Below are 13,507 nucleotides of genomic sequence, written 5' to 3' on the forward strand. Positions count from 1 at the left end.
CTGGCATTAAAGCTTCAATAAAACAGACGTACCAATATTTGTATATAATAAAAAATGACCGTGGTTAGTGTGCCTGGCTGTGGATTTATTGGTTAGCGTGCCTGGCTGTGGATTTCATGGTCGCATCCCATTATTACTCCACCCCAAAAAATCTCGTTCCGCACCATGGAGTTATGTGTGCGTTATAAAGGTAACTGTCAACCCTACTATTCGGGCAGACGAGAGTAACCTAAGGATTGGGGGTTTGTGTTGTTAACTAGTTGTCCGAAATTACGAACTGTTGTGCAGATGTGTAGCCCATTTTTTAAACCGTCTTGATGACGAGTTGTCCTGGTTAAGCTTATTCTTCGTGGGTCATCATATGTCCTGTTTGTTGGTCATCGAACTATTAATTAGTTATGATTTCCTACAGGCATGACGTCATGCATGTCTGGTCATGGAGCCACAGTGAATCTTATATTGAAGTCTCTGAAAAGCACCAAGCTATACTATAGACTATCTGTGCTGTGATTTTCGCTGGTATCTAAACCCAATTTTTAATGTTATATTTCAGACTTTCCACTGGGCATAAAATGGGTTAAACTATAACGAGATTAAAAATACAAAGAAGTCTCGTACAACTGTGTTTGTTCGTGTGACTCTAGCGAGATTTGCGCCATGGCGGTATATGGCAAGAGGTACATTGTCTCGCTGATTGCGTTACGTGGTAGTTTTTTTATTACTTTTTCACATCCCTGGTAAGTGGTATCACTTTTACAGTACTTTGCAATAAGATACTGATCATCGATAAATAACTCTTAAGTGTCTATTTGTGTGACGCCATAGGGTCGGAATCGGATCGCTTTTAATAACTGGTTGGTTCTGTACGTGACAATTTTTGTTTGTTTGGTTTGTTTTGAATTTTGCGCAAAGCTACTCGAGGGCTATCTGTGCTAGCCGCTCCTAATTTAGCAGTGTAAAACTAGAGAAAAGGCAGCTAGTAATCACCACCCACCGCTAACTCTTGGGCTACTCTTTTACCAACGAATAGTGGGATTGACAGTAAATTTATAACGCTTCCATGGCAGAAAAGGCCAGCATATTTGGTGTGATGGGGATTCGAACCCACAACCTTCGGATTACGAGTCGAGTGCCTTAACCACCTGAACATGCCGGCCTCGCACGTGACATGAATAGTCACTGTTTTGGTGCATTACACGATTTTATTTGCTCAGTTTACGTGTAAAATTATTTCGTGAATCTTATGAAACATAACTATGTGACGAGAAACCATATACGAGGTGTACCAATAACTGTGGTGTTGAGAGTATTAAAATGTATACCATTGTACTGGTGATGGTGATTGGATAGAACACCTGGTATCGAGAGTGTCACAGTTATACAAATAAGAAGCCACAATAATGAATAAATTGGTATTTAATAAGTTGTAAATCGACCAGTTGCGTATTGTGAAAGTAAAAGCCTATTTATGGTCGAGTCATGTTTCAAGATGTTACCAGAAGATGGCTCTGAATATTAAAATTGTATCATTATTTGAAATAATCTGTGATTGTTTTTTTATTATTTCTAATATTATAGAATGGGAATTAAAGCTGATTAATGATAATAACCAATAATAAATCAATATGTTTGTCATTTAATTTCAGGTTAGTAACCATTCTACCTCAGGCAGTGGATATATGGTAAGTAGACATCTACATTCAAACACCATATATCTGATTAATCAAGACGTGTTTTCAGTGTTGAACGCTCTGCATTCCCTCCAATATTTTCTTTAGTTGTATGAACATTTTTTATTTTTAATTTGACTAACAGAAACGTCCTCCAAACATGTTCCAAGGTACGGATGTCACTGAAGGGTTGTCCTCTAAACATGTTCGAAGGTTAGGATACCATTGAAAGGTTGTCTTCTAAGCATGTTCCAAGATTAGGATACCATTGAAAGGTTGTCTTCTAAGCATGTTACAATGTTATTTTCTATACGGCCATATCCTTTAATGCTATAACTTTTACATGAATTATGACCACAATCACAAATTTAGAATATGTAATCCTTACTTTGGCCTATAGATAAATATATATAAAACTGCCACAGTAGAGATTTAACTTTATACATTTGTGATGATGGTTCTGATTCTTATTTGATTACTTTTTGTAGCATTACCCATATTTCGTTTTGAAATTCATAATTTTTAATATTCATTCTTCCTCACTTTTTATGTTACACCTGTACAAAGTATATGCTTCATCCATAGAAATTATTGCTTGTTCATTCATTAATATGTGATGTCATCTGTTGTGTTGAAAAGATATTTAGGTACGTGCATGATCTGTTAACCCTTTATAAAATTCTGTATGTATTTATCGGGATATCAAAAGCAGATACCCACAGACCAGTCGAGTAAGATGGAGATATTTTGTGCAATATTGAGCCGTCTAGGGGCTAGCCCCGCTGACTTGACCAGGTATGTAGGTAGCAGACGTGACATTTGATGTTTTAGAAAGTTTTGAATTGTTTTACCGGAAACGTTAGCGACTTTTTTAGCATCTTATTAGTGAATATGTACATAATATCATTCTGTGCAGAAGTATTAGGACAAGAGAATAGTTTGTCAATCTTTCCATTTTATGGGGCTAATTCTTCCATGCCATTACAGAATGTAAATTTCAACACTGTGGTCAATACTGTGGTAATGTTTTGTTGATCCCTGTTGACAGCTGAATGAACCAGGATGAGAATACTTATCATTCTTTATAATTCCCACATACTTGTAACAAGGACATATAATAAGGATTTTGTGTGAAGGAACATACTGATCAAGTTTAGGGTCTGAAATAAATGTCGTGGTAACCTATGCAGCGTCTTAACTATATTGAAAGAAGCCAGCATATGGTACCAGTATATTCTAGAAGAAATCAGTTTCATAGCACTCTACAAATGAACATTGATAAAAACAGTGTTTAACACTATATATTAAGTTTTATTATTATGTCACGACTCAAAAAGTGTAGAGAATTGTCAGTAGATCAGAGAGTTCACATAAAACCTTACTTGATGCTGGTTGGACTCTCAAAACAAATTGCTGTAGACTTGAAATATTCCCTCAGGTTAAGTACATCCAAAATCGTGAGGCCGAGACAGATAAATTTCAAACTAGGAATGTAAGAGACAGAACACCTATACTAAATGATGTTAAGTATCTTTGTTTATGAAGCCTTCAGGACAGAAGGAAGACCCAAGCATAAGATACACAACCATGTACCAACTGACAGGGGTGTTCAGGTCCACAGTATCAAGAAAATTCAACAAGAATGGAATATTTGGCCATGTAGCAGTTAAAAACCTTTACTTCAATCTCTAAATGTTGTCAAGAGACTGAAATTTGTGAAATAAGTACAAAAACTTTGGTGACTGGAAAAGGTTGTTATGGATGGATGAGTCCAAGTTTGAAACATTTGGGTTAAAATATAGGTTATACATCCGATGAAAAAAAGGTGAAACACACCTCAATGCATAGCACCTACCATAAACTTAGGTTTAGGGGTTTTTTCTGTTGAGGCAACAGGAGATATTTGCAAAATATATGGAATAATGGACCAGTGCAAGTACCATCAGATACTGGTCCATCATAATATACCCAGCTGTTTCTGAATTATTGGTAAATAATTCTACTACCAAGAAAGTAATGACCTCAAATGTTCATCCAACCTATGTAAAAATTATTTAGTTAAGAGAGAGAAGCTGCTTGAGTCATTCAAATGATACAATGACCTCACAGAGCCCTAGTCTCATCAACCCAGTTGAGCAGATCGAAGATTTGACAGATGAAAATCTTGGCAAATCAAAAGTTACTTCCCAAGAAACTTTATGGGAATATATTAGAAATATTTGCAGTAAAATTCCAAAGGACATGGTGATTAATTATGTTACAGCAATGTCTGAAAGATTGTTTACAGTTATTAAAACAAATGTGGACACAAGATGTTAACTGTTTGTCAAACTCAGACACTTCCACTGAATTTCTGTTGGACTAAACATGAAGGTTAATAAAATGTTGATGTTTCACATGTGATTCATCTTTCACTTTTCTTAGAAAGTAGCCTGAAACCTGATGGTTCACTTGTCATATCACTTTTGCTCAATACTGTATTATCATAACCAATACCTGAATAGTCATTTTTTCACTTAGGAATTTAATAGGGTGGTTTTTTGGCACGTGAATTATTATTTGTTAACCTTGTCGATCCCTATTATTAAATCATGAAGTCATGTGACAACTACAACTGATATAAAGCTGCAGTGGGACAACATGTATCAGAACTAAAATTTGACTTTGACGTTTTGTAGGTAGTTTGATACCACCAGAAATTCAACACAAGTTATTTGCACACCCATATTATGCAGATGTATTCAGATTGGAAATTTAGAATTTCCCCAATTGACATTTTTCCATCTACTTAATAGAAATGAAACACAAAGTTATATGGATCAACGTGGGGACCCAGATGTAGGCTTGACACAAGTCGTAACCCAGTCACTGTAAAAATAGTGTGTCACAAATGAGAATCCACTAACATAAATATCAGTATCAGAAACCACTCAAGTGTCTCAGGTGACAGTACATAATATAATCAAAAAGAATCTCCATCTGTAACTCAATCAACACAAGTCACATGCACATAAGCTGCTTCCACCATATGTAAGTTCAACCGTCACGTATCTCAAACAAATAGAGAATGAAACAGATATTCATGCTATTTCATAAAAGAATATACCAATTAAGACACTGGATGCAGCTCCTATGGGTGTGTGGGAAATAAAATTCTTGAAAGAGGTGGTGTGAAACCGTCGTCTTTCTACAATAAATGGCTTATGGAAAGCCTGCAGTAAGAAGGGATGCGCTTTAGGTTGACAGCCTCACAACGGAACCTTTTGCAATAAAAACTACGCTGCAGTGTTGTTGTCAAGATAGATATTGATTGGTCTGACTTGGCAACATGGATTGTTATTATGTGAGGCTTCAAAATAGTTTTGATATAACGTATTCACTCTCCGCATTTCAAATTTCCAGCAACAACCCAAATCGTTTTATTTTCTCTGTAGTTTATCCTGAACCTGCTTTTTTATTATACACCCATGTGGAATTACTAACCAGATTTTCAATACATGTAGGTTCTATATGCATCCATCTAGTTTAGCTCAATTAAAACTTCGTTGTACAAATTAAGTGAATTTGTTTTACTGCAGTAATTGTTCCCTAGAAAATACTTAGTATAGTACGTAATAATAAATAATGAACAAGCTATACTAAACTATGATGTTAAACTTTGTTCGTTCAGATAAGTATTTTCACTTTTTGGCCACGAGATGACGACACTTCAGTAGAAAAAAATCTTCGTAACTATTAATATATGTCATCAGTAAAGCTTTAATTGACCTAATATAGAACATAGTATATACCTTGGCTTAATTACCTTATAGCTTGAACACTGGATTTGTTAATATTTTGTGTAATAAGTGTTGAAATCCTAAATATCTTAATTTAACTTGCAGATATAACATGGCTTGAAAAGTTGTAGTACGTAGTTCGATTTATTTGATCAGAATTTATCGTTAGTACAGAGTAACGAAGTACATTCATAAAAATTACAGAACATGGCGATTCTCAACTGTTTTCTCTCAGCCACATAATACTGATTTTCACGTGTAGTTAGGTTTATTTGGTCCTCACCACGTGTAAATCAGATCGCCCTAACTGCCAGGCCTACTTTGAGTCAGTTTGATATTTGTTGCTTGATTAGAACATCTGACCAGGCGGTTATTCAAACAAATGTGGGTTTGAATCCCTGTCATCGAACATGCTCGCCCTTTCAGCCATGAGGGCGTTATAACATGATGGCCAATACTACTATTCTTTAGTAAAAGAGCAATCGAAGAGTTGGTGGTAGGTGGTTTTGATTATCTGCCTTCCTTCTAGTTTATCATTACTAAATTAGGGATGACTAGCACAGGTAGCCCTCTAGTAGTTTTGTGTGAAATTCAAAACAAACAATTTAACTAAACTAGTGATAATGTGGTATATCAATAATCCGCGTTTTTCTGATAGGAACGTTATCACAGGACTCCATTCTGTTATTCAACAAAGTAATGTAACAATCCCTGGGATTTTCTGTAAGATCCAGACTTTTATTGTGTTCTGTCATCATCAGTCAGCGTACTATTTTGCCGGATTTTTTGTATGAAATCCAAAGTTCCCTACATTTTTTATTACGCCCCAAGAAATGACACGTCATGGGAGAGATTTACAGAAACTCGGTAACTGAGTCGTTTTTTTTTTTCATTTCTACAGCAAAGTTCCTCAGAGGAACATTCTAGTTTTGTGTTGCCTGTCATGAAATATCTTCTTCCTTGTCACGTGTTTTTAAAACTCTAATTATCCTTAACAAACTTCTGCAAAAGAAGCGAGGTCAATCTTGAACCACACGACGTATCGAACCATATACTCCTGCATTTATAGGTTCTTTTGACTTAAAGGTAAAGAAACTTGTATAATATCTTCACCACACTACCGGTATGTTCAGAGATGCAGTTATTATGGCAACCGGTTTAATTATTCATGGTGTATGAATGAACTGACGTGTCACATGCCATTGTGATCAAGCCATAACTTTTTTGGTGTCCTGATCACACAGTGTAAGAATTATGCTGTGTATACTTAGTGCAATTAACCTTCGTTTATGGTGAATGCAGTTCCTTTTGTTTGACTCTGAGCATAGTATAATATTAATTTTCCTTTGTATGAAAGTTCTCTGTTGGCTCAGTGGTAAACTCGAGGTTAGAGTTCTGGTGTGGACACAGCGGAGCATGCTTGCTAAAACAGCCACGTAGACGCGAAAAAACCTAGGAACTTTAAAAGTTGCGGTTTAATGCCGATAGGTGGCAAAGCTGTTTAAAATGGGCCAAATGTTTGTAATAGAAAAAATCACGTGCTCTGCAGATGAATTCTTCCTCATTTTGTTTTGTTAGATAGGAAGAACAGATCTGTTTCTACTTGTTTCTGGTACGGAATTTAAAGTGGACAAATTAATCGACTTGCAAAAAGGAACATCTGCAGTGTACGTGATGTTTATTACAAACTAAGACAACGTTAGATAATTCCATCCTTCCTTTAGATTTTGTTATTAACTCCCCAATGACCTCATTAGGAGCTAATTGCTTATTCTGCTTTGTGGAAGTTAATAATTGATTTATTTAACCGATTAAGTACGCATGTCTTTGAATTCAAAGTGAAAAGTCGAAATGTACACTGTTTCAAGCTCTCTTTTTTTTTTAATACTCTCTTCAGGCAGAAATCTTGAAACAAAATATACCGTGTAAATCAGAGGACAGTTTCCAGTTAATAAAAAAAAAAAAAACGACAATTAACCTGGTAAACTCTGGGTGTTGAATGGTAACATAGACAACACAATTATCACTTTTATAGCAATATGACCTGTTGGTTTCTTATGCTTTGAAAAATGTTGTGTAGTCACGTAAAGACTGCCGTTTCCTAAGCCTTGCTATTTTAGCTTAACAGATATCCCCTTGACAAAGACCAAAGGTTATCACAGGAGCCATTACACTGCAGAATGAACGGAACTTGTAAACTAAACATGCAGGAACTAAATATGTCGCTCCGTTCGCAAGTGCGACAACGCGACCTTATATCAACATATACACAAATTGTTCATATAAATTGTATTTAACCTGCGCTGGTAACAAGTATAAACATGTGGTCAGTTAGTTTTCACTTCGAATGTTTCGTTGTTAACTTCGTGGTAACTTTATCCTAACCTTTGACTTCGCAGTAACGAATGAATTGGACACCAGCTTCATCCTGACTTCCTGGTGTTAACACTTATACCACAAGTAACGAAACGAACATGAGCTTCTATATTTATATCAGGTTCTTTGTTTTATAGTTATGAAGATATTGATGTTATTAGATCTCCAAACAAAACATTCGTTCTCGCACATTATTTTTGTGTATATTATGTGTCTTAATTTCTGAGGTATACCCTAGCTTACCTGGGTCGAGGCTCAATAGAACTAAAAACTCGTATATTGCCTAGTAACAAACAGCCTGTATTCATTTAAAGTTCTGTCGCTTTATGTTACATATTATAACTTCCATGTTGCCAAGGCTAATGGAAAAGGTCCCGTTGAGAGAGGCGAAAAGGAGAAGGGGGGTTGAATCGTATCAGGAAGAAAGAGAAGGTTAGACGGTCGAAGTTAGCTGTGGTCAAAATGGTTGTCCTTTCTACTCCTCTGATTTAATGTCTTCTGTAGTAAAGGAAAATATTTAGTATACTACTTTATGACAGAGTTTTTGTTTGACTCAAAGTAAGGATACTTTCTGTCACCTCGAGCAAAAGAGCTTAATTAATGAGAAGCACGTGGCTGCTTGGAAGGTAGAGTAGGTGTCACCCTGTTTTTGTAATTATTATCTTAGGAAATATTAGTTATACAGCGTTGAATTATTTAAAAGGAAACAGACAGGAAGTAGAATATAATTGGTCTGGTTTCCTTTATTTATTTGTTGTCCTGTTTTTATCAAACTTTGGTTTTTGGTGCTAGTAAGTAAAAAAAAAACAATGCGCTGCTTGTAAAGAAGAGATAACGAAGATGTAATAATATTTTGTAAGATAAAAAACAGGACAACAAAATCTGAGAAAAGTTAGTTAAATAAAGCTCATTATACATTTTTACAATTTTCTCAAACATCGTTATCTAGCGGATTATCTGATTAGAGAAAATAATATTTTTAAATAGTTGTTTAGAAGGTTCTATCATCACTGCGTGCTGCCACTCAGTTCTGCGAAACTTTGGACCAGAAGGCCCGGCATGGCCAAGTGTGTTAAGACGTGCGACTCGTAATCTGAGGGTCGCGGGTTCGCATCCCCGTCGCGCCAAACATGCTCGCCCTTTCAGCCGTGAGGGCGTTATAACGTGACGGTCAATCCCATTATTCGTTGATAAAAGAGTAGCTCAAGAGTTGGCGGTGGGTGGTGATGACTAGCTGCCTTCCCTCTAGTCTTACACTGCTAAATTAGGGACAGATAGCCCTCGAGTAACTTTGTGCGAAATTCAAAATACAAATACAAATTGGACCAGAACTGGACTAACAAGTGTTTTTATACACAGATTCTAACAACAGCTTGATCATGTAGCTCGAGCACGCGAGTTTGATCGTGTGACACATGATGAAGTGGGCACGTTAGTTTGATCGTGTTACACATGATGATTGATTGTTTTGAATTTCGCGCAAATCTACTTGAGGGCTATCTGCGCTGGCTGTTCCCAATTTCGCAGTGTAGGACTAGAGGGAAGGCAGCTACTCATCATCACTCACTGCTAACTCTTGCGCGCTCTTTTACCAACGAATAGTGGGATTGACTGTAACGTTATAATGTCCCATGACTGAAAAGGCGAGAATTTTTGGTGTGACGGGGATTCGAACCCGCGACCCACGGATTACAAGTCAAGTACCTTAATCACCTGGCCATGTCGGGCCTACACATGATGAAGTGGGCACATTAGTTTGGTCGTGTGACACGTGATGAAGAGGACACGTTAGTTTGATCGCGTGACACACGAAGTGGACACGTTAGTTTGACAAGATAGGTTGACAGAACGGATGCCCATGACGGTAGCTATCAATATTTGTACCGGTATTAAAGTTCTGAGATTTATCTGGTTGAAGTAAACTAACCATCAACCTTTGTACCGGTATTAAAGTTCTGAGATTTATCTGGTTGAAGTAAACTAACCATCAACCTTTGTACCGGTATTACAGTTCTGAGATTTATCTGGTTGAAGTAAACTAACCATCAACCTTTGTACCGGCATTAAAGTTCTGAGATTTATCTGGTTGAAGTAAACTAACCATCAACCTTTGTACCGGTATTAAAATTGTGAGGTTTATCTGGTTGAAGTAAACTAATCATCAACCTTTGTACCGGTATTAAAGTTGTGAGGTTTAACTGGTTGAAGTAAACTAACCATCAACCTTTATACCGGTATTAAAGTTGTGAGGTTTAACTGGTTGAAGTAAACTAACCATCAACCTTTATACCGGTATTAAAGTTGTGAGGTTTAACTGGTTGAAGTAAACTAACCATCAACCTTTATACCGGTATTAAAGTTGTGAGGTTTAACTGGTTGAAGTAAATAACCATCAACCTTTATACCGGTATTAAAGTTGTGAGGTTTAACTGGTTGAAGTAAACTAACCATCAACCTTTATACCGGTATTAAAGTTGTGAGGTTTAACTGGTTGAAGTAAACTAACCATCAACCTTTATACCGGTATTAAAGTTGTGAGGTTTAACTGGTTGAAGTAAACTAACCATCAACCTTTATACCGGTATTAAAGTTGTGAGGTTTAACTGGTTGAAGTAAACTAACCATCAACCTTTGTACCGGTATTAAAGTTGTGAGGTTTAACTGGTTGAAGTAAACTAACCATCAACCTTTGTACCGGTATTAAAGTTGTGAGGTTTAACTGGTTGAAGTAAACTAACCATCAACCTTTGTACCGGTATTAAAGTTGTGAGGTTTAACTGGTTGAAGTTAACTAACTATCAATCTGTTGAAAGTTCTGAAGTTACTTTCAGTTTTGTGTAAGTAATATTAGATGGTCCCTTGGAAATAGACTTCAGCGTTTAGATTTTTACTAAGTATTGTGTTGTTGTTTAGTGTAATATTTTGATATTTTCATTCGTCGGGTTGTATACAACACAAGTGTAATACCATTGTTTTAGGGCTTGAATGTTTGTTTCTGGGTGTATGAGTAAGGTTTTGTTGCTGCTACATGGATAAGAGAGTCAGAATGTTCTCTTTCAAAGAAGAAAGATTTTGTATATTTTCTTTTTGATTTGTTAAACTTAGTTACCAAATAGAATATGGTGTTGACTTTTTTACTGTATGGATTCGAAAAGTTGGTTCTTCCCTCTAATTATTTCATTCTATGTGCTTAATGAATGTGTTAATGTGCTTCAGTATAAAGGCAATGTGCTGATGTGCACTACCAGTTTCTTATGGGGTATTTTTAGATCATCAACCATATTGGGTCATTCGGTCGCTCTCCGGCGCTACCAGTTAATTATTTGGGGTTTAGCCCTATCGACGGCCAGGAGCATTAGGGCCGTTAACATGATAATCCTCATCATTACTGAGGAAATGCGTGGCACTTGATCTGTTGTTGTGTGGCGGCGCAACTTGGATAGAACACTGGTCGTATGTCTGTCTTTATAGAATGTTTTTGTGCGTGTCTGTAGAATGTGAAAACTGTGTTATGTACAATATTAAATGATTGGCTTACTATGTCGAATACAGTTTAGCTGTCAACTCCGTTTCTTGTCACGCTATTTGGCAATTTCGTACTCTTGGTGAGATTTTATTTAACCTAGGTAGCTTTCACATCCAAGCATTTAACTCACGCAGTCAATAGAAGTAAATCTTGATGTTAATTAGTAATATCCGGTCGTTAATTCTTGTTTATTGAAGCAGCTAGCGAAGAGGTATAATGATATCACGTTGGTGATGTCTATGACATCGACACTCGAACCAGGGACCACTTCTGTAACAAAGAACCTCATGTAGACGTGAGAAGAAACGTTCAACCACCTTTTAGGAATAACCACGTTTTGTCAACAAAATATGTCTAGTGAACTGAACATTCTCAGATGTCTGTGATATTCCCAGGTGAATGAATCCCTTATATCTTCATCTGATTGTACCTAACCCTAATACTCCCAGCTGAATGTATCCGTGATATCTTCATCTAATTGTACCTAACTTTAATATTCTCAGCTAACTGCGTCTCTGATATTCAAACTAGAGTTTCTATTTTCTAGCTAACACCGTTCATAATATCCACAGCTGTAACTGTGAATGTTCCTAGCTATGCCTTTAATATTTCTAGATAACTGTGTGATTAAAGCTGCTAACACTTGTAGAAATAAAAACAGTGTCGCCACTGCTTCGTGTGAGAAGTAAAGTGAAGACGAACGGTTGGGGTACACTTTTGTGGTTTTGATATGTGGTGTCACTGAAGTATGGTGTACTTTGGGTTTTAGAAGTGATAGCAGAAGCGAGCAGATATATAGCAACATAAGTTATATAGGTATTATATGTCTGATAGAGAAGTTTTATATATCTATATATCTGTTATATAGAAGTTATATATTACTGTTATATAGCAGTTAATGTTTGTAGGATAAAAGATATCCATATATATATTTGTTACATAGAAGTTTTTGTGTATAACAGAGTTTCTACGTTATAGTATTATTTCTAGGTGTTGTTATATAGAAGCTATTGGTATAAACATATGACAAGTTGTTCAAGCGACCATTTTAGAATGTATTTTATAATGTTCGTTACTTTTCCAGTGAATAAAGACAAGTTGAAAGGAGTCAACTATAAACACGATTGCTGGTAAAATGTATACATATATTTGTGTTCTTAGGATACAATGAACACCAAGTGAGAAATGGCTCATGTTTTCATTGAATCCTCTCTCGATATATTTGTGTGTTCTTAGGATACAATGAACACCAAGTGAGAAATGGCTCATGTTTTCATTGAATCCTCTCTCGATATATTTGTGTGTTCTTAGGATACAATGAACACCAAGTGAGAAATGGCTCATGTTTTCATTGAATCCTCTCTCGATATATTTGTGTGTTCTTAGGATACAATGAACACCAAGTGAGAAATGGCTCATGTTTTCATTGAATCCTCTCTCGATATATTTGTGTTCTTAGGATACAATGAACACCAAGTGAGAAATGGCTCATGTTTTCATTGAATCCTCTCTCGATATATTTGTGTTCTTAGGATACAATGAACACCAAGTGAGAAATGGCTCATGTTTTCATTGAATCCTCTCTCGATATATTTGTGTTCTTAGGATACAATGAACACCAAGTGAGAAATGGCTCATGTTTTCATTGAATCCTCTCTCGATATATTTGTGTTCTTAGGATACAATGAACACCAAGTGAGAAATGGCTCATGTTTTCATTGAATCCTCTCTCGATATATTTGTGTGTTCTTAGGATACAATGAACACCAAGTGAGAAATGGCTCATGTTTTCATTGAATCCTCTCTCGATATATTTTGTGTTCTTAGGATACAATGAACACCAAGTGAGAAATGGCTCATGTTTTCATTGAATCCTCTCTCGATATATTTTGTGTTCTTAGGATACAATGAACACCAAGTGAGAAATGGCTCATGTTTTCATTGAATCCTCTCTCGATATATTTGTGTTCTTAGGATACAATGAACACCAAGTGAGAAATGGCTCATGTTTTCATTGAATCCTCTCTCGATATATTTGTGTGTTCTTAGGATACAATGAACACCAAGTGAGAAATGGCTCATGTTTTCATTGAATCCTCTCTCGATATATTTGTGTGTTCTTAGGATACAATGAACACCAAGTGAGAAATGAGAAA

The 13,507-nt window shown here is 36.2% G+C and overlaps 1 protein-coding gene across 6 annotated transcripts in view; it reads left to right on the forward strand.

Moving 5' to 3' along the window:
• The window catches only part of LOC143253859 (uncharacterized), a 123,276-nt gene that overhangs the window by 58,852 nt on the left and 50,917 nt on the right, over nucleotides 1-13,507 (forward strand). For all 6 annotated transcript variants that reach the window (XR_013029871.1, XR_013029872.1, XR_013029873.1 and 3 more), the window contains one exon: nucleotides 1,647-1,682. Coding sequence is in view for 1 of the 6 variants with exons in the window: in XM_076508325.1 (XP_076364440.1) it covers nucleotides 1,647-1,682 (36 nt within the window). In the remaining 5 variants the exon portion in view is untranslated. The remainder of the gene's footprint in view (nucleotides 1-1,646; nucleotides 1,683-13,507) is intronic.

Source organism: Tachypleus tridentatus, chromosome 6, assembly GCF_004210375.1.
Source record: "Tachypleus tridentatus isolate NWPU-2018 chromosome 6, ASM421037v1, whole genome shotgun sequence".
NCBI lineage: Eukaryota > Metazoa > Arthropoda > Merostomata > Xiphosura > Limulidae > Tachypleus > Tachypleus tridentatus.